This window comes from Pseudophryne corroboree, chromosome 1 (assembly GCF_028390025.1).
Source record: "Pseudophryne corroboree isolate aPseCor3 chromosome 1, aPseCor3.hap2, whole genome shotgun sequence".
Taxonomy (NCBI): domain Eukaryota; kingdom Metazoa; phylum Chordata; class Amphibia; order Anura; family Myobatrachidae; genus Pseudophryne; species Pseudophryne corroboree.
The window spans coordinates 468,094,261-468,117,309 of NC_086444.1; the positions used below are offsets into that span (position 1 = coordinate 468,094,261).

Genomic DNA, 23,049 nt, shown 5'->3' on the forward strand with positions numbered 1-23,049 from the left:
AGTGGGTTATGGACACAGAGGGTGATGGGACAGGAGATCCACTGAGGTACAGAGATAAATAGTAAGGTTCTACAAAGACAGTCTATTGGGGCCTATAATTACCTCTGTTCACCTATCTTTGTGTGTCTCTGCCCACCTCCTCATTTCTGCCTCTGCTTGCAGTAATATTGTCAGTTTTATGGGGCAGCATATGTAAAAAGTAATTACATTTCTAAAGCATTTTAATTAATATATCTGTAGTCAAATTTATATTTGTAATTCCAAATTTAGGGCAATTAATTGTTCCAAAGCAAGTGTTGAATTACAGTTTGATATTTAATGCCAAAAGTTAATCCAGCATCTGCCAAATAAATAGCAACTCCAAAGTCAGAGCAGTCATCCAAAATGCTTATTGTATAGCACACTGTGGTTCCTTTGTTTAATTAATTATAAGGTGCCAGGAATTCCACAAACTGTGAGAAGCTGGGGGGAAATTGCCCCAGTGAAACGCATTGAGGAGCCACTCACTTGCCATGAAGGCCAACTTCCAGCTACAGTAATGTGGTTGATGTTAGTATGGAATACAGAGGGATGGATAGGATAAAACAGCTTTTAAAAAACTAGTCAGGGGAATATAGAGTTAATAAGTGGGTGTTGGCTGTTGTTGTTTTACAGTGCCGAATGTTTTGCTATTGACCAATAATGGTTAAGGATCTTTGTTATGAGAGTGTGACTCAGTTTATAGTTTCAGCTATGTTACAGTACTGCTTCTTTTCTGCATGCTTTGGAGTATGTACTGTAAGTACTGTGCTTTGCACATAAACAATAGTTTGATTTTTTTTTGTTGTATTCACCTGATCTCTTTGTTATATTCATTCTGTCCTCTCTAAATTTTAGTCTTACATTTTAATATCCTTCACTTCAAATTTTTTATTTTTTTTTGCAGTACTGTACTTACTATTTCTTCCTTTACATTCCTAGCCCAAGACATAACGGAGTTTGGCTTTCTTCTGGGGCTGTGTCTGGGGCTCATGTTGCTTTTCATCCATTATCTGTGAAATTCACATAAGCACCTGTTTTGGTTCTTTCCATTATAGTTGCAGCCCTTCACAGGGGCTCCAGCAGCCTTTTGGATTGACCCCAGTCATATAGCATCCATTGTCCAAGCCATGTCTCATGTGGCTGGGATCATGACACTACAATTATGACACCATGCCCAAGAGAGGACTCAATGGGGTAGAGGCCAAGCCCTCTCTTAAGCCTGTGCCAGAGGCCAACTCCCAGCCTGTATTAGGTAGAAGAGCGGACTTCTGTAAGAGGTAAAAACCCCAATGATGGTGAATCTTTGCTGTTCAGTGGCTCAAACCAAGAGGCCTTTTGGGCAGGCTCTAGACAGTATAACCAGTGGCTTCCTCAGAGGTCAGGACATTTAATTATTCCTATTTTAGTGATATTGGGATAGTTGGACAGACATGTGCTTGGTAAAAAGGAGGCTTCTGCAATAGCAGGGATGTTGGTTGTTGGCATTTTGATGCCTGTTTTGATGCAGTAGAACCCCCGGCTTCCACCATGCACCTCTCTGGTACAACAACTCAGGCAGATTTGTGGACTTTGCTTTTGTTTTGCCATTTCTGCTGCTACTTTGTCTTTTCAGTATCCTGAAATAGTGTTGTATATCTGCAGGATGCTGTCTCTCCATTTCTTTTTTAGAGGACAGGGTTGCAAATTGACTGATGATTGCCTTTTGCATAGCTGTTGACATCTTGTGCATTGGCCTCATTTCCTTGTCAGTTGCTCTTTTTGGTGAGTTGTTGCTGAATGTTCTTGAAGGGGGGGCCTTCACATCTAGTGGTTGTTCTAGACATGCTAGGCATAGGTGTGAAAGTAACACCAGATGTAAGCATTCTACATGCTCTAGTCTTGACAACTGGCATTCATACAACAGAGCAGTAGTGCAGAGAATGGGTTGGGCCCTGTGGATTTAGTTGCTTGCATACTGAAGGGTTTTTTGGGGTTATGAGGAATTCAAAGGGGCAAATATGTAAATGTTTAAGCCCATATGTCAAAGTCTAAGAAGGCTTTAGAAGCTGCAAAGTCAAAATGAGGCAGTGGTTGAATTTTTGTAAGTTATTGAGACTTACTATTTGGAGACACATATGTCTTGTTACCTCCATTTAGTGCTTGGGCTTTTTACATCATCTTGGGTTGCTTCTTGGCATTAGTACAGGGAGGATTTTTGTTGGACGCAGGATGATTTAGTTATCATGGCTTTCAGTTGCCATCTCTGTTCCTTCTCTCATCATGCCTCCATGGATAATACATCTAAAGGCAACAGCTTTTCTTTCAATAGTGGTATGTGTAAGCTAGGTGCACTTTGTTTCTTAACCACTTTCCCAGTTTGGCAGCATCTCTCACCCTATTAAAGCTTGTCCCCAGGGATACAGAACAGTGCAGAAGAAAAATCAATCTACTGGAAACAAGGATGATATGTCCAAGTGGGGAACTAGTATCCTTTGCGTTAGGAGGCTGATTTTTTGAGACACAGTTTTTATGAGGGTTTTCCACTTCTGGGTTTGCATGTTGTTACAGTATTTTGCCTTGTGCAAAGAATTTGTGGTCGGCTGCTGATTTGCCCAATATTGGGAAAAACAAGGAGGTGCAGTTGGGGAGCATGGTTGTGGATGTTTTCTGTCCCTCCTTTGCCTGATCTTATTGTTTCTTCACATAGTATGATTCATGGCAGTTATTGATTGATCCAAAATCTGTATGCTGGTTCAGAGGAAATTTGAGGAAAACTTATTTCACAAAAAAGGTAGTAGATCATTGGAATAGTCTCCCAAAAGAGGTTGTTGAGGTTAAGACAGTAGAGGAATTTAAACATGCTTGGGATAGACATTAGAATATCCTTACAAAGAACTAAGGATTAAATATACGAAGGGTTATCATAAACTTCAATTACAGTATCACCATGAACAGAATATTATGGAAAGTTAAATATGGTAAACTGAACTTAAGTCTTCTCCACTTAGTTAACCTGCATAATCACCCATGTCTGCGAGTGTTAATTGACCTTCCATAACTCATCATTACAGAGGTCCTGCGATTGCCTCAAGGACCACTGTTCCACTTCCAGAATGACATTATTTGTGCTCTCAAATCGTTTACCATGAACTGTCTTCTTCATCTCAGGGAAGAGAAAGAAGTCACTGGGTGCCAGATCAGGCAAATAGGGAGGATTGCACAAAATTTCATAGCCACATAGCCATACCTGATGGCTTCCACAGCAGATGCTTGGGTTTGCCACCATTTCTTCATGGATTTGGTGAGCACTGGTACCCTTCATATGCAGGAGCTTAATAACACTGCAGGCTTCAATTTTGTCCTTCATGCAAGTTACTGATATCTGTACTCTGGTATTCTGATTCTCGGATTTGTCCAGTTAAGTTGGCCAATGTGTATGTGGATCATCATATTAATTTGCCTGGAGCATTGCAAATACACATGGATGGCTCACTTCTGTTGTCAATTGCTAATATTAAAGTAACTGGGCATTGGAAATCAAATAATTTATATATATATATATATATATATATATATATATAGCAAGCTGGTGGTGCGACACTCCAAGGATTTTGACACTGACAGTAGGTAGATAACAACGTTTCAATGCCATTTATTCAAAGTGGCATTTTCATCAGGTAACAATGCCACTTTGAATAAACTGCATTGAAACGTTGTTATCTACCTACTGTCAGTGTCAAAATCCTTGGAGTGCCGCACCACCAGCTTGCTAATTGTGCATTTTCCGTGAGGGCACCAAGGTTACGACTGCAATATGTGGCTGTGCCAGATCACCACCTATACACACACACACACACACACACACACACACACACACACACACACACACACACACACACACAATATGATGTGTGAGACAGCTGCCAGGTTTTAAGACTCTGTAATAGTGTAGGACCTGCATGAAGGTGGGATACCTTGGGGATCGGTTGGCAGGCTTTTTGTGCATTGGCCAATTCACTAACTAAACCCCCATCATTTATTTATTGATGTGTTGAGGATAAGAGAGCTTGCTATGGTGATTGCTGGGTTTTCTGTGTGTTTATATATATATATATATAATTTTTTATTTAAATTGTATTCTTTCTTTTTAACTTGAGAGCATTAACTACATGTTACTAGTCCTGTTGGGGGCTTTAAGAGATTTATCCCTTTGTCAACAGCACCTTTCATCCAAGAGGGCCTGGTAAGTGTATTATAGATTATAATAGGTGTCAGATACCTCTAACTTACTTACATAGGTTAGTTGGCCCTTGCAATTTTTTTTATCTGACAGCTACTGTTGAGAGAGGGATAGTTGGACCTTGCTAGTTGCCATGCTGTTTTGCGTAAGTCAAATGGTCACTGAACAGCTGTTTGTTCTTTATATTTGCCACCATACTTTTGTGATTAAATAAAGTTGACCATTTGTATTTAAACTCCACATTCGTGCCTGGGTCTTTATTTTAGCTAAGTTATTAATGAAAGGTAATGGTACATTTATGTATTATCTGACCTCTGATGATATGGTGTTTAAGCCAAGTGTATTTTTTAAATGAAATGTAACTTGCATTTGTAGCCACCAATCCATGAAGAAGTGAATTGGTACAAATTACTTACTGCAAAGGCATAATAACACTGTCATTAAGATGCACACATAAATACTGTACATATAATAAATACATGCTATCTAAATGAACACATTAAGCCACTGCACATTCATAATGAAAATTGCAGCCAACTTTACTTAAGGCCACAAATTTAAAATGTTTTGTATTATAATGAGTTGCATATTTTTATTTTTAAATACAGATTTCAAAAAGTGTTTAATCCACTATATTTTAAAGGACAAGGTAGTTTCCAGTTCACCCATGAGAATTCAGTAACAGCTGCCTGTTCCATTCAATATTCAGTAACAAAAGAAAATGTTACTGAACCTTGTTCTAAATAAATAACATGACATACTGAAGCATATGCCTGCTTTTTATGTCATCCCTTTATTTATTACCAATTTATTATAATGTTTATATCTCTGGGAAGCATTGTAAAATAGTTTTCTTTTCTTTACTACTGTCCAGGCACAATGGAATTTACTATACCTCAGGACAGATATAACAAATAGGGAAAGAAGTAAAGTTATTACCCAAATTTGTGCAACTATATTTGATTAAAAAAATAGATCTATACTTAAATGTATTACAATAAAAGGGTTAATATTTTATAATAACAAAAATGAATGATGTTAAAAATGTTCCATAAATATATCACTGTAATGCTATGTACACATTATGCAATCCCATATGATACAATATCGTATGATTTTGTATAAGATATATCAGATAAGGTTGTGTGTACACACTACAAACGATGTCTAGAAACAATCTTGAAGGTAAAATTGGAGGTGCAAACTTCCACTATCAGAATAAATCAGCATACTGTAGAGGCATTTTTTTGTTTTTCTACATTTTTATTCCTACAGTAGGTAAATTTTGCCAAAGGATTATTATTCATGCTCAAAAGCTTTTTCATATATTTTAAAATAAAAGACAGCCACTGTTAGTCCAGTATTTCAAAAACACCTCAGCAGACCTTGAGCGTACAATAAGTGTATGCTTTGTTGTTTAAATTAGTGGTTCCCTAACTGGTGGCAACTGGTAATTTGCATGGTGTGCCATGGGTTGGTAGTCTAGGACCAAATCAAATAACTTATGGTCCATGTGATAGGCAAGACCAGTGCTGGCAGATGGCTATCATAAAATATGTGGATGAGAAAAGTCCAACCCTGTCCACCACCATGTAACTGAGCCTAAGGATGACAGGTAAGCACAGTTTGCTTCATTTAGTAATTTTCTCTGAATTACTCAATGAGAAACAGTTGGCCTACAGGTGCCATGAAAAAAATGTTCATACAATAGAGTACCGTGATTCAAAAAAGTCTGGGAACCACTGTTTTAAAGTGTTATTATGCATACTATGCAGTTTAGGTGGTTTCTGTTATTACTTTAGTAAATATATTTCCCATAGTCTCAATGGAGCTATGTCATTGAAATATTGTTCATTATTTTGTAAATCTATAAGAAACTGCTATATTTTTAGTTATGCTTTATATACTGTAACTTGTTCTGTGCTCTCCTAATTTTACTAGACACAGCAATAAGTATATTACATCACAACAACACAGACCTGAACAAGGTGAAGAGCTCAAATCGGGAAAACCCCCATACAACAAATTTCAAGTACTCTGCTGGTATGGAGCAGCTCCAGGCGACAATTAACAATTCCGTGCACTGCAAACAGGAAATTGCTTACCACTGTAAAAAATCTCGAATTCAGCATAAGCAAAGTGAGTTACAACAGAAATATTTTATTTGTCGCAGCTTACAGTAATATAGTTTCAAGCAAATTATATTATACAAACATTGCTGTTTCATGGATTCTGAAAGTGAAGAGGAATTTACTTAGCTTAGTAATATACTGGAAGGATTTTTAAACTATCATACTAGATCCTGCAGTCAGTGGTGTCAGGGGGGGGGGGGGGGGGGACACAGATTACCCGGGCATGCCAGAGCACACCAGCAGCCATTTCTTTGTTATTTTTATTCTTAATTGTAAATCAGTGGGTCGGGCAACTGGGGACTGGGTGGTGGGAGAGGGTTGGGGGGAGTATGTGTGTGTCACTAGCTGTGTGTCCCATATCAGGGACATCCCTCACTGCTACTTTCTGCCATTGCATTGCTGCTAAGATCATCATCTAGCGAGTCTCTCTCTGCAGCTCAGTTGGAAGAATCAGCAGCAGGGCTGGTCATCTCATCAGGAGCTAGCCTGTGAGGCTATGACACTGTGAGTTGAGAACTGTGAATAACAGACACAGCATTGTGGTGCTACAGGCAGCTGCTGATTTTTTTTATAAATTATGTATAAATATTCTATAAACAAGGAATTCATACAGTACTATTACTGTTAGTAATATATATATATATATATATATATATATTGCTGGGGTGCCATCCAATGAGGGAAACCCAAATTAGACACCACTCCAATATGTAACAAATGGGAGCACTCACCAGTATTCCATATGTAAATATTTAGTCAGACTATAATAGAATGAGTATTGACATCAATGTTTCGATCCTGATATGGACCTTTGCAAGATCTTGATAAAGGTCCACATCAGAACCGAGACGTTGATGTCAATTCTCATTCTATAATGGTCTGATTAAATATTTACATATGGAAAACTGGTGAGTGCTCCCATTTGTTAGATAGATAGATAGATAGATAGATAGATAGATAGATAGATAGATAGATAGATAGATAGATAGGTATGATTGCTCCCCCCCAAAAGAGGTACAGTCATGCCCCCTACATGCTGTTACCACACCCCCTCCATGGTCGGGGATGGGGGGTAGTTGTTGTTCCTGGGCCCAGAATTTATTTAGACAGCCCTGCCTGCAGTAGGAAAAGTTTTTATACCTTATGCAGGGAATGAATCTGAAAGCAAGAAGCTCTGTTACCTTTCCTCTGGGAGGATATGTGGGAGCATAAATAATTTTTTTAAGTTTTTGTTGGTTAGTGATTGATTGATTGATTGATTGTTGGCAATTTTGTGTGGGAAAAAATGGCAGTTCACCAGTCCCCAGGCAATAATTTGTTTCGGGTGTGCTCCCTTCATTGACTGTTAGTTGGTGGTACCACCCACAACAGGCAGGGGGGGCAGTATCATCACTTAAACAGGTTGGTAGTCAAGATAGAAGGCCAGTGGATACCCTTGATGGTGTTATAGCTGAGTTGTGCACCTTGGGGGTCATTCCGAGTTGATCGCATGTAGCAATTTTTTGCTGCCCATGCGATCAACTAGACACCGCCTATTTGGGAGTGTATTTCTGCATAGCAGGGCTGCAAAAGCTTGTGCAACCCTGCTATGCAAAAAAGATTCCTGTAAAAAAAGACCAGGGTAAGAGTTACTTACCCTGTGCGATCGATCCAGCAATGCAGGTCCCGAAATTGATGTCAGACATCTGCCCTCCAAACACCTGGACACCCTTGCGTTGGACTCACCACTCCCAGAAAATGGTGAGTATCCGCCCCGGAGCGCCTCCCCTTTGTCAATCTTTTTGCAATCGTGCTAGTGATCACTTTCTTCTTTCTTCTGGTCGTTGCCTGGTGACGGCTGTCGCTGGGCAGTGATGCATTGCAGGCGCCACACAGTCGCAGTCCCGACCCGTTCGCACCACTGCGACAACCAGCGTGCGAACAGGTTTAATTGACCCCCCTTGTGCGGTATCAGCCTACAAGGCATGTATAGTAGTTGGTTGTTATAGTGCACTGGGGATAGTGCTGAATCTGGCCCTCCTTTCTTTGTCACCATACTTTCCATTAAATATACATTTTCTATAAATAAATAGCTAACAGTTTTTCTGCCAATTTTTTTTATTTGTGTCTTTAATAATTCCTTTATTATTATTATTATTATTATTATTATTATTATTATTATTATTGGCAAGTGATTTTCATACTTGACACACCTCATCCAATAGAAGGTTTAATGAACAAATAAATTGCCTCATCGTCCAATTCACATGGGACATCCAACATACAAACTTATTTAGTAATGAATAACAATGTATGTCAGAGCTACACTGTATAATCTCATGCAAAATGACTTGTCCTATGGCAGGCTGATATCTTTTGAAAGGTTATCTGTATATCTATAGGTTTGATCACTAAGTTCATATTCAGTAAAACAATGTGCAGCATAAATGATTCATGTTGCACAGTTCAATTGCCAGTCAAAATTCTCAGGTACTATTATAACTCAAGTCACTGATTTATAAACATATATTTGTAGACTTTGGTATGACACACCTATAATGTGAAACGCATCAATCATTGCAGAATATTTCACTTTTTATATAGTGCCAGGTACAAGCATTTGTAAATCAACCTTATGAGAGGACCATAATTATATCAACAAAGCATGAGGAGGGAATGATTGGACATAAAGTACTGGTACAGACCTATCATGGGGTGAATGCCTACAGCTTAGAGCAGTGGATGTGAGGTTGGGTTAGGGTTGCTATATTTAAAAAAAAAAAAATCCATGACCAAATCCATACCCCCTCCACCAAAAAGTTTTAGAAATACTATGTGTGGCTCTTGGAGGTGGTAATGTGTTCACATGGCACCACCAAACGCCCACTCATTACAACACCACTACACACTCAGCATCATTGTGTCAGAATTTGCTGACTGTGTGAAATCCTGCTCCAATAGGGTTGGCCATGTGATCATAAAGCTGTGCGATACTGTAGAACCCGGTACCTGTTCTGCTCACAACAGTTATTCTGCAGGATAATCTTGCATATACATTTCTCTAGCATTTCAGTCTCACTTGGTTTATTCCATTGCCCATGTGACACACATGTATGTACCAGGATATACTGTATCTTCAGAACAGATGTAAAATCCACCCAAAAACTTTTCTGAATGATCCTTAGAAGGCATTTTCCCCAACACCCCACTCTCCCTAACCAGTAGAAGTTTGGGGGTTCTATGATAGGGATCCCCATAGTTCTGGAATACTCATCCAGATTTGGACCAGCTTCATGTCCTGGCATTGGCCAGTAGGATCCATTTAAACATAACAAGTGAATCTCTGATGCTGGCATTTTTTGGAAATGCAGTGATGCTTTCTGGAGTGAATGCAGGACTGTGGGTGTATTTGAAATCAGGTCCCCATTTTTGGCTGTGTAAAGGGAGAGGACCGTTTTGGGGGAAGTAGGGTATTTAGGTCGTGATCAGATCTTGTTGATTGGTTACTTAAAAACACATTTTGGCCTAGGGGAGGGGAGTTTTCTACCCATATTTTTTCATTATATAAAAAAAAACATTTCTCCAGATGTTTTTTAATTGGGGCAAAATTAGCCAAGGAATCTTGAAAACTGGGTAGAAAACTACCCACCCGGGCCAAGATGGGTTAATGCAGTACTGGAGAAACCATCTAATACTGTATGTAAACGTCGCTAGTTCCGTTCGCTGGTGCTGCATTGCAGCGTCTAGTGGCAAATCAGCGCATGTCCTCAGTGATAAGGCAGTGACATGAAAGCAAATACCCTAGCTGAACAAATTATAGGGAACTAAGGAGGTCTTCAAAACAAAAGTGCCTGCCAATAATACAGGGCAGAAATTAAATGTGATATTCACAATTTACTGGGACCAAATTATGTCAGTGATATTTTCTGTGTTATTCATTCATTGCTGTCTATGGGGGTAATTCCAAGCTGATCGCAGCAGGATTTTTTATAGCAATTGGGCAAAACCATGTGAACTGCAGGGGAGGCAGATATAACATGTGCAGAAAGAATCAGATTTGGGTGGGTTATTTTATTTCTGTGCAGGGTAAATAACGGCTGCTTTATTTTTACACTGCAAATTAGATTGCAGATTGAAGACACCCCACCCAAATCTAACTCTCTCTGCACATGTTATATCTGCCTCCCCTGCAGTGCACATAGGCCCTCATTCCGAGTCGTTCGCTCGGTATTTTTCATCGCATCGCAATGAAAATCCGCTTAGTACGCATGTGCAATATTCGCACTGCGACTGCGCCAAGTAATTTAACAATGAAGATAGTATTTTTACTCACGGCTTTTTCATCGCTCCGGCGATCGTAATGTGATTGACAGGAAATGGGTGTTACTGGGCGGAAACACAGCGTTTTATGGGCGTGTGGATGAAAACGCTACCGTTTCCGGAAAAAACGCAGGAGTGGCTGGAGAAACGGGGGAGTGTCTGAGCGAACGCTGGGTGTGTTTGTGACGTCAAACCAGGAACGACAAGCACTGAACTGATCGCACAGGCAGAGTAAGGTTGAAGTTACTCAGAAACTGCAAAGTAGTTTGTAAACGCAATATTGCGAATACATCGGTCGCAATTTTAAGAAGCTAAGATACACTCCCAGTAGGCGTAGGCTTAGCATGTGTAACTCTGCTAAATTCGCCTTGCGACCGATCAACTCGGAATGAGGGCCATAGTTTTGCTCAACTGCTAAAAAATTTCCTGCTGCGATCAACTTGGAATTACCCCCTATGTACAGTAGGCATGTGAGACGTTAGAGATAAATACATATTTCCTTGGTGGGTTTCTGAGATTGTACTCTGATAGAGATAGGACCATGGGACTACTGTATGATGCGAGTTTGTCTATCTGAGCCGCTAACAACCTCTGTAACACTGTAGTTACAATTATCCTCTTATTAGCCATTTATTGTTCTTATTGCAGTGAATGCTTGTTAGATACACAGACCATATATAGTGACTGAAATAATTATTACACAATTGGCTTCCTTCTATTTTAATGGGCCCTTTGAGGTTCGGAAGCTAAACGTCTGATAACAGAGGACAAGAGCAACAATTGGTTACATAAAATGCCTAACAGTTATGAGAAGTATCTTCGGTCCTACAAACGCTAATACTGTCATTCATGCAGACTTGTTTTACAAATTTAACCCAAACACTGACTTCTCCCAGATCCCATGTGTTATCAGCTGATAGGGGTAGTTTATCGCACAGCAAAAATGAGCTACAATAGGATAGCCCGATAATATAATTGGACTAAAATTACAATATTAGCCCATTTTTACCATGTTATCAGAGCCGGCCCTATGCATAGGCAAATTAGGCAAATGCCTAGGGCATTTGGAATACCTGGGGACACAAGCAGCTTTTGTTGATTAAAATGATATGCAGCATGCCTATATTCTGTATGTGACTGTGGCTCTATCTGCATCCAAAATGCATTACTAATGTGCAGCATTTTGTGTATAAGGTGTACTACAGTACTTTGTGTTGTAATGTATAGAAAAGGCACTACTGTGTGGACTAATATGAATAAAGAGCAATATGGTATGGTGTAATGTGAATAAGGGGCACTACTGTGAGGGGTAACGTGGTACTACTGTGTGATGTAATGTGAATAAGAGATACTATTGCATGATATAATGTGACTAAAGTTGCAGTACTGTGTAGCGTAATTTCAACTGGGGTTATTATTTTCTGGCCATGCCCCTTCCCATCAAGAACATGCACCATTTTAGGCTGCGCACCGAATGTGCACACTGTTCCTATTTAAAATATAGGGAGTAGGAGCACCAAAATGAGGACTGCTATGGGTAAGGGGTGATGGTGCTGGGAAAGGGGTGCAGGGACAGAAGCAAAACTAGAGGTGGAGATAGGGGGTACCAGCCAAAATCTTGCCATGGTCATCATATTGGTTAGGGCCAGCTCTGTATGTTATAAACTACTGCTAGCAATAGGATACCCCCTTAATGGTTTCATTAATTAGACGTAAAGTGGTCTTCCACTTTTCAGATTACTTATTCATTGGCTTGGGAATAACCTCCTGTAATTATTACTTAATGCTTTTCAGCTATATACTTATAACATTAGTCTAAGATGCCAATTGTCACTGCACTGGTATACAGTACGACACAAAGCTGCTTTCTGTATATAATTGTATCTGGTGCAGATATGTGTCCTCTACAAGAGCAATGAAAATTAAAGTCTGTCTGATAATATAATCATAGGGATGAAATGCACAGAATGGAACCAAAAAGATTTAGTAAGAGTTGCAGGTTAAATAAATAAAAGCAATTTGAGTGTGAAGACCCCCATTAGCCTTACATGTGGAGAGACTTAAAAAAAACAATATAATACAGCATTCAAATTAAATTTGGTAATGGCAATTTGCAGTAGCTTGTTCCAGATCTGCAAACAGGATGCAGTAACTGTTTCAGACTTCTGAGCGGCAGACGAGAATAAACATCTGATTGCCGTAGCCCACAGGTACGTGTGACTCGTCACCAAACTCAGCCATTACCACCCTCGCTGCTGACTGGCGCCAGCCAGGTACCTCTTCCACCCTCACTTGATTGTCAGGTTGGCCCCTGTCTTCCGCCCACACACTTCGGCTGAATCTGGTACAATCGGGTGTCACGAAAACTATTTTTCGGGACACAAGATGTACCCCCAAAAACCAGTACATTTTCAGGAAATTCAGGACATACTAGCATCGCTAGGTGGGGTGTAATGAATTTACCAATAGTTGGCCAGATAAAAAACTAAACATAAACAATAGCTACTGTATATGTAAAAACTAAAGTTACAGTAACTACACGGATTGCTCCTTTAGGATAAACTGGGGACTTTGGGGGTAATTCAGATCTGATCGCTGGGCTGCGTTTTTGCTGCCCTGCGATCAGATAGTCGCCGTCTACAGGGGGAGGAGAAAAGCCTGTCAAAGTGCGTGATCGCTTCATTAGAGCTCCACAAAAGTCAGTTTGTGCAGTCTCTGCACAGTCCAGGACTTACTCAGCAGCTGCGATTGAATCCTCCTGATTGGGGCCGGAGCTGACGTCAGACACCCTCCCTCAAAACGCCTGAGCCCACCTGCGTTTTTCCGGACACTCCCGGAAAATGGTCAGTTGCCACGCACAAATGGCTTCTTCCTGAAAATCTCCTTGCGAACGCCCGTGCGTCTGGATCCGTAGCACCATCCCGCCGCATGGCGCCGATCCCCGTAGCAGCCGTCTGTCGCTCTGGTGCAGTGCGGCTCACATGCACATGCAGTTCAAATCTGATCGTACGCTGTGCAAAAATGCACAGCAGCTATCAGATGTGAATTACCCTCTTTGTTAGTAGATAGTTTATTACACCATTTTTGTAGAAATAGTTTCTCTTTTAGTGGAAGACCATTTTAAGTTATAACTGCAATTCTACTTATGTAGTATATACTGACATGCACTTGAGAACTATTAGAGTCCTTAAAAGTAGAATTTATGAACCTAAGTCTACTGTGACACATGCATTAATTATGTTTCCTTCTTATTGAAGGAATACAGAGAAATATACAGTATGTATTAACAATTAATTTCAAATAAAATGTAACAGCTTTATCTTAGAAGTTATGACTCATATGTAATTCATTAATGGACATTTCAAACAGTAAATAATATATGACAGTACAAATGGCCCATGAATTAACATAATTGCAGAAACATTAATTTCAATTAACTTTCTCTTGAGACTGCTATAGCATTATACCAAACCACAATCAATTTATGTAGAAGTAGATCTTGAGTGCTAGAATTCACAGTCCATACAAGCTGTATTATAACAACCAGTCGTCTACCCAATACATTTAGCTGTAAACTAAGGGGGTAATTCAGACCTGCTTGCTAGCAAGCGATTTTTGCACTGCTGCGATCAGATAGTCGCCGCCCACAGGGGAGTGTATTTAAGCTGTGCAAGTGTGCGAACGCATGTGTAGTAGAGCTGTACAAACAGATTTTGTGCAGTCTCTGAGTAGCCCAGGACTTACTCAGCCATTGTGAACACTTCAGCCTGTCCGGGACCGGAATTGACGTCAGGAACCCTCGCTGCAAACTCTTGAATACACCTGCGTTTTTCCAGACACTCCCAGAAAACGGTCAGTTGCCATACAGAAATGCCTTCTTCCTGTCAATCTCCTTGCGAACGCCCGTGCGACGGGCCTGTACATTGCGGTGCATACGCGTGCGCAGTTTAGACCTGATCGCCCGCTGTATAAAAACGCAGCCTAGCAATCAGGTCTGAATTACCCCCTAGGAGTAAACTTCATCTAACATCCTTCCCTTCACACCAGCCTCCCCGTGATCATTTACAGAAGGTACTAAACCTACTAGCAGTGCACTATTAGTTTTGTTTGTTTTAGTAGCGCAATTTAATATTCAAGGGGACAGAACTTGCACAACACTTACATTTTGCGATAAAAAAATCCCTTTATACTGTAACTGAAACTTCTGTTTTATACTTTTAATCTTTAGTTTTGCCGATCCACCTCACTTTATCTCTCATCACATCCGGTTGAGTATCCCATATCCAAATATTCCGAAATATGGAATTTTTTGAATGAGACTGAGAAAGGTGGCTTAATGTATACAAACTTTAATACACAACGTTATTACAAATATTGTATTAAATGACCTTTAGGCTGTGTGTATAAGGTGTATATGAAACATAAATGAATTGTGTGTAAGTACACAAACTTTGTTTAATGCATAAAGTTCTTAAAAATATTGGCTAAAATGACCTTCAGTCTGTGTATATAAGGTGTATATGAAACATAAGTACATTCTGTGCTCAGACTTAGGTCCCATCAGCATGGTATCTCATTATGGTATGCAGCTATTCAAAAATACGGAAAAATACGATATCCAAAATACCTCTGGTCCCAAGCATTTTGGATATGGGATATATATATATATATATATATATATATACATTAATTTACATATAGTGCATACATATTCTGCCGCTCTTTACAGAAAATATTTGGTAATTTCAGTCCCTGCTACCAGTAGAGCTTACAATCTCCATTCCCTACCACATGTACACACACATACACACTAGGGATGATTTTTGTTGGGGGCCAATTATCCAAGCAATATGTATTTGGATTGAGGGTGGAAACTGGAGTACCTGGAAGAAACCCATGCAAGCAGGGGATGGACATACAGATTGCACACAGTTAGGGCCATGGTGGAAATTAAACCCTAGACTTCAGTGCTGTGAGCCAGTAATGCTAACCATAACACTGAACATGCCACTCAATATCTGCATATGTCTGTATCATACATCTTAGAACTTTATGCAGCTTGAGTGAACATATGCCTGGCCAAAGTTTTTTTCCCTTAATTGGGAAATTATTAATACTGTGTTGATGCTGGGTTTTCCATCTCCTTCAACCTAACTTTATTAAATCTACAGTATTATCGGTTCTGATCACTGACTCCATCGTTTTTTTACAGATACAGTACATAGAGGCCCTTATAAACATTTGCCTTGGGGCCTACAATATATCTAGTTATGCCACAGCACCTGCTCATTGTATTGTGGTATAAAATGAACTGGAAGCACCTACGTGTGGAATAATACAGTATAATCTGGGGGCACAGTAATGTCATAATGTGAATTCGGGGTACTGTGTTTCAAAATGTGTACTGGCAGCAATACAGTTTGATATAATGTGAACTAGCTCACTACTATGGTTCATAAAATAAACTACGGCATATAAATGGGGCATAAAAATTAGGGATCTATTTTGGGGCATAAAATTAACACAAGCTGTGGAAAGGTGTCTCTCTAGAATTATCAGATCAGGAGGCCTTTTAAAATGTTGTTATGGGGCCCACCAATTTCTGGCTATGCCCCTAGTCAGACTCATCAAAACTTAGGCCCTTGGGTGAAAGTTAAATTTTGGGGTTAATTCTCATATAACTACAGTATTAACCAAATGATAACACAATATACCCGATATACTGTACCTAACATATTATAATCATCAGTACATAGGATATTATAACCAATTGATTCAAGCATACAGTAGTGAATTTATTAACTGTACAAGACTGAGTGGCCAACCACTGTAGGACTACAAAGCCCAGCAAGCCAGCCAGTACATTTAGCAGCAGCAGCAGCAGCTGTCCTTCTGTATAGAAACCTCACCTCAGTGCCCAAACTGATGATCAGCTGCTGGTGCTTTCTCTTGTCCTGTCCTCCTATGGTGGAGCTGCGGGTGGGAAGGGGGAGGCGCTGGGGAACTGGCCCAGGAGAAGACATCATGTACACAGGCTGACTGTGAATGGTCATGGACCAGTGCTTGGTAAATGAGAGGGGGCGTGGCCATGTCCAGATCAATCAGCTGGTAAGTCCGTGGTCACTGCCCCTTCCCCATTCATTAATTTTCTAGTTACTGGAGGGCGGGTTTCCCAGTAGTCCACATTGTTGGTGCTGGAGAGTGAGGACCTGTAGCTGGTGATCTGACACTTGGCTTAAGGTAGCTCCTTAGGGCTGAGGGGAGGCAGTGTAACCAACTTGGCACCTCATCAGATTCTGCGCCCGGGGGAACACTCCTCCCAGTTGCAGCTCTGCTGAAGACATCTGCAAAAAAAGTATAAGGTTTTCAGGAGGATTAAAACTTTATTGCAAAGTACAGGGTGAGATCTAGCAGTACACACACACACACACACACACACACACACACACACACACGTAATTTATCTCTTTTGCAGGGCTTTCTTAGCATCCCTGTATGGATTATAATAAAATCATGAATCCTTTAAAATCTATTTTCGTTTATTTTATAGTAGTTATTTGAATTGTCTCACGTAGCGGATTCAGTATAGGATCCCGGCAACCGGGATCCTGGCTGTCAGGAGGCCGAGGCCAGAATCTTGACAGCCAGCAACTAGCATAGTGAGTCCCCTCGCAGGATCGCTGTGCTCACCACACTTCATGCTTGGTGTCAAACTTCGCTTGCCACACTATTCTATTCCCCATCGGGTGGTGGTGTGGACCACCACCTGAGGGGGAATTCCGGGTTTCTGTCGGGATTCTGGGTGTTGGCATTTACTTGTCTATTGGAATTACAGAGTTAGGAACCTGAATGCCGGGATCTCAACAGGTGGTATACTGACCTCATCCCCATGTAGCATTTTTATTATAATGCTTACTTTGAATGGGTGGTCTTCAGTTTGCCGGATGTTGGGGTCCCGGCGCATAGTATACCGGCGCCGGAATCCCAACAGCCAGCATACCGACACCATTTCTCCCTCATGGGGGTCCACGACCCCCCTGATGGAGAATAGATAGCGTGGTGTGCGTAGCCCACCACCGTGCCCGCAGCGTGGCGAGCACAGCAAGCCCGCAAGGGGCTCATTTGTGCTCACCCAGCTGTCAGTATTCCGGCGGTCGGGATTCCGGGTGCTGGTATGCTGTGCGCCGGGACCCCGACAGCAGGCATACCATACTACACCCCTTTGAATGTTAGAAAATGATTTCCATGAACCCCATGTCTATGATACAAGGGATACAAATGGTTACAAAGGTAAAGATTACAGGGCATTCATAATGTAAATTGTAGGCTATACTATTTGCAATGATACAGTGAGCTTTTGTTGCAGGATTAACATGGGGGTCTTTATACTCTAGGCAAAAACTTTAACAAAAATATACAAGAATTTGGAAAACCAAATGTTTTCCATTTTGGATAATATGTATAATAAAACTTTCTTCTAATATATTCTGAGACTTCTACTAGTGAAGTTAATCTACTTAAGTTGGATTAGAGGAATGTTAGCTGTATAAACTTTGATTTATAATGAATTGCATTTGATATCACAATCTAACTATCTGTATAATAGGAACTGCAAATAATAGGATTTTGATAACCTAACGGTAAATCCTTTTCTCCTAGTCCGTAGAAGATGCTGGGGATGACATCAAGACCATGGGGTATAGACGGGATCCGCAGGAGACATGGGCACTCCAAAGACTTTTCATTGGGTGTGAACTGGCTCCTCCCTCTATGCCCCCCCTCCAGACCTCAGTTGTAGGAACTGTGCCCAGGGAGACTGACATTTCGAGGAAAGGAATTACTTAACTAGTGGTGAGATATCTACCAACTCACACCCTCAACCATGCCGCACACATGGCATTCAACATAACACATGCCAACAGGCATGAACTAATTGCAGCAACATGCTGATACCAAGATAACACAACTTGTGTAACTGTAATAACTAAACTGCAGGTAAAGCACGCACTGGGACGGGCGCCCAGCATCCTCTATGGACTAGGAGAAAAGGATTTACCGGTAGGTTATCAAAATCCTATTTTCTCATACGTCCTAGAGGATGCTGGTAACGACATCAAGACCATAGGGTCTATACCAAAGCTCCAGTACGGGCGGGAGAGTGCGGATGACCCTGCAGCACCGATTGACTAAACTTTAGGTCCTCATCGGCCAAGGTGTCAAACTTGTAGAACTTAGCAAATGTGTTTGACCCTGACCAAGTAGCTGCTTGGCAAAGTTGTAATACCGAGACCTCCCGGGCAGCCGCCCAGGATGAGCCCACCTTCCTAATGGAGTGGGCCTTTACCGACGTCGGGAAATGCAATCCAGCCGTAGTATGAGCTAGCTGAATCGTATTTCTAATCCAACGTGCAATAGTCTGCTTGGAAGCAGGACAGCCCATCTTGTTGTGATCATAAAGAACAAACAGAGCCTCTGTTTTCCGTATACGAGCTGTTCTAGCAACATAGATTTTCAAAGCTCTAACCACATCTAGAGACTTTGAATCAGTGAATGTGTCAGAACTACTGGCACCACAATAGGTTAGTTTATGTGAAAAGCAGAAACCACCTTTGGAAGAAAATGTTGGCGAGTTCGCAACTCTGCCCTATCTTCATGGAAAATCAGGTAAGGGCTCTTGTGAGACAAGGCCCCCAATTCCGACACCCACCTTGCGGATGCCAATGCCAAAAGCATCACCACTTTCCAAGTGAGAAACTTCAACTCTATCTTTTGTAGAGGCTCAAACCAATCCGATTGTAGGAACTGCAATACCACATTAAGGTCCCATGGTGCCACTGGAGGCACGAATGGAGGCTGGATGTGCAGAACCCCTTTCACGAAGGTCTGAACCTCTGGAAGAGAGGCCAACTGTTTTTGGAAGAACACTGACAAGGCCGAAATCTGGACCTTGATTGATCCCAATCGTAGGCCCGTCTCCACACCATCCTGCAAAAAATGGAGAAAACGTCCTAAGTGAAACTCTTCCATAGGAGCTTTCTTGGATTCACACCAAGACACATATTTTCTCCAAATACAGTGGTAATGTTTTGACGTTACTCCCTTTCTGGCCTGAATAAGGGTGGGGATGACCTCCTTAGGACTACCCATCCTGGCTAGGATACGGCGCTCAACAGCCATGCCGTCAAACATAGCCGCGGTAAGTCTTGGTACACACACGGCCCCTGCTGCAGCAGGTCCTCCCGAGGAGGAAGAGGCTGAGGATCTCCTATGAGTAACTGCTGAAGATCTGGGTACCAAGCCCTTCTTGGCCAGTCTGGGGCAATGAAGATTGCTCAATCCCTTGTCTTTCTTATGATCCTGAGTACTTTTGGGATCAGCGGAAGTGGAGGGAAAACATACACTGACGGAAACACCCACTGGGTCACCAGTGCATCCACTGCTACTGCTTGAGGGTCTCTCGACTTGGAACAGTATCTCTGAAGCTTCTTGTTGAGACGAGATGCCATCATGTCTATTTGAGGAACTCCCCAAAGACTTGTCACCTCTGCGAAGACTTCTTGGTGGAGGCCCCACTCTCCTGGATGGAGATCGTGTCTGCTGAGGAAGTCTGCTTCCCAGTTGTCTACTCCCGGAATGAATATTGCCGACAGAGCTTGTAGATGTTTTTCTGCCCAGCGGAGGATTTATGTCGCCTCTGCCATTGCCGCTCTGCTTTTCGTTCCGCCCTGCCTGTTTATGTATGCGACTGCTGTTACACTGTCTGCCTGGATCTGCACGGGACGTCTTGAAGATGTACCGCTTGTTGAAGGCCGTTGTAAATGACTCTTAGCTCCAGAACGTTTATGTAAAGGCAGGCTTCCTGTTGTGACCAACGTCCATGGAAGTTTTCTTCCTGAGAGACCGCTCCCCAGCCTCGGAGACTTGCATCCGTGGTTACTAGGACCCAGTCCTGAATCCCGAACCTGCGTCCCTCTAGCAGGTGAAAGCTGTGCAACAACCACAGGAGCGAAATCCTGGTTTTTGACGACAGGATTATCTTTCTGTGCATGTGTAGGTGTGACCCCGACCACTTGTCCAACAGGTCCCACTTGAATACTCTGGCATGAAACCTGCCAAACTGTATGGCCTCGTAGGCCGCTCACCATCTTTCCCAACAACCGAATGCACTGATGGATCGGCACACTTGATGGTTTCAATGTCTGTTTTACCATTTTCTGGATTTCCAGAGCCTTTTCCAGTGGAAGAAATAATCTCTGAACTTCTGTGTCCAGAATCATCCCGAGGAAAGGCAACCTTGTCATCGGTTCCAACTGTGACTTTGGGTAATTGTTGTTGGAGTATTGACAGGGAGAGGGATATGTTTTGTAATAACTGCTCCCTGGATCTCGCCTTTATCAGGAGGTAGTCCAGATAAGGGATTATATTGACTCCTTTCTGATGAAGGAGGACCATCATCTCCGCCATCACCTTGGTGAATACCCTCGGTGCCGTGGAGAGACCAAAAGGTAATGTCTGGAATTGGTAATGGCAATCCTGAATCGCGAATCTCAGATAAGCCTGGTGAGGAGGATAAATGAGAACATGCAGGTAAGCATCCTTTATGTCCACCGACACTAAGTAGTCCCCGTCCTCCAGACTGGCAAACACCGCCTGAAGTGATTCCATCTTGAACTTGAGCCTTTTCAGGAAGAAATTCAGATCTTTTAGATTTAGGATCGGTCTGACCGAGCCGTCCGGCTTCGGAACAACAAAGAGGCTTGAATAAAAACCCCGCCCTTGTTGTGACAACGGTACCAGGACTATAACCTGGTCTCGACATAATTTTTGGATTGCTGCTGTTACTGCTTCTCTCTCTGGCGGAGAAGCTGGCAAGGTTGATTTGAAAAATTGGCAAGGGAGGAACGTCTTGAAACTCTAGTTTTTATCCCATGGATACTATTTGCAACACCCAGGGATCCAGGTCAGACAGAATCCAATCCTGGCTGAAGAGTTTGAGACGTGCCCCCACCCGAATGGCCTTCCGCAAGGGAGTTCAAGCGTCATGCTGGGGATTTGGCAGAAATAGGGGTAGACTTCTGCTCTTGGGAACCTGGAGTGTGTGGGCTTCTTTCCCCTTCCCCTTCCCCTACCTGCAAAGAAGGGGGAACCTCTCGCCGTTTTGTATTTATTGGGCCGAAAGGACTGCATTTGCGGGTGATAGGTCTTTTTTTCTGGTGTAGGCGCAGAACAAAAAATGTTGACTTACCTGCGGTAGCCGCCGAGACTAACACGTCCAGGCCATCGCCAAATAAGGCCTCACCTTTATATGGGAGAGCCTCCATGTTTCTTTTGGAATCTGCATCCACGTTCCACTGGCGAATCCATAACGCCCACCTAGCCGATACAGCCATGGTAGCGGCTTGTGAACTCAAGAGTCCAATATCCTTCATTGCTTCCAGCATGTAGGTGGCAGCATCCTTGATATTCCCTAACTTAAGGAGTATCTCATCTTTATCAATCGTGCTAATTTCTGATGACATGCTTTCTGACCGTTTTTCAATATTGCGCTGGCAATAGTGGGCCTGAGCAGTGTACCATTGGTAACATAAATGGATTTCAATGTCGTTTCCATTTTGCGGTCTGCCGGCTCTTTAAGAGAAGCCGTGCCAGGAGCAGGGAGAATTACCTTCTTTGTCAACCTGGAAAGTGCACAGGGGGTGACTCCCATTTTTTCCTGTCTTCAACCAGGAAAGGATGAGCTACAGTTTGTGAATCCTTTTGGGAATACGATATTTTTTATCAGGATTCACCCACATCCCTTCAAACAGAGCATTTAGTTCATGTGAAGGAGGGAACGTGACTTTGGATTTCTTTTCCTTACATAAATAAGCTTTCTCCTGAGGTACAGGAGTGCTTTCTGTAACCTCCAACACGTCCCTTATAGCCACAATCATATATTGTATACTTTTTGCCAATTTATGATCTATCTCTCTGGATTCACTATTGTCGACACAAGAATCAGAATCCGTGTCGGTATCAGTGTTTACAACATTTGCAAATGGTCTCTTATGTGACCAAGAGGGGCCGCCCGCATAAGGAATAACAGCATCCTGAAAAATCACATCTTCCACACATTTTCTCCAGCATGCAGCCTTAGATTCAGACTTATCTAATCTACGGTTAATCAGATGCATACTGTCACATAGCTCTTTCACCCATGCAGGCTCTTGGTGTGCCGGTAGCGCCACCACATTACAACTCTGTGTCCCTAAAATGGATTCCTATGGGGAGGAACTCCCTGCCTCAGACATGCCTCACACGTATACACCACACTCACAGACACACTGGGACTTATTTTGGGGACAAACCCACAGTAAAATCTGTCAGAGGGACACAGAA

The 23,049-nt window shown here is 41.9% G+C and overlaps 1 protein-coding gene across 1 annotated transcript in view; it reads left to right on the forward strand.

The window, feature by feature from the left end:
* The window catches only part of CNTNAP4 (contactin associated protein family member 4), a 438,669-nt gene that overhangs the window by 307,530 nt on the left and 108,090 nt on the right, over positions 1-23,049 (forward strand). Inside the window, exon 13 of the mRNA XM_063913709.1 lies at positions 6,182-6,379. Coding sequence (XP_063769779.1) covers positions 6,182-6,379 — 198 coding nt within the window. The remainder of the gene's footprint in view (positions 1-6,181; positions 6,380-23,049) is intronic.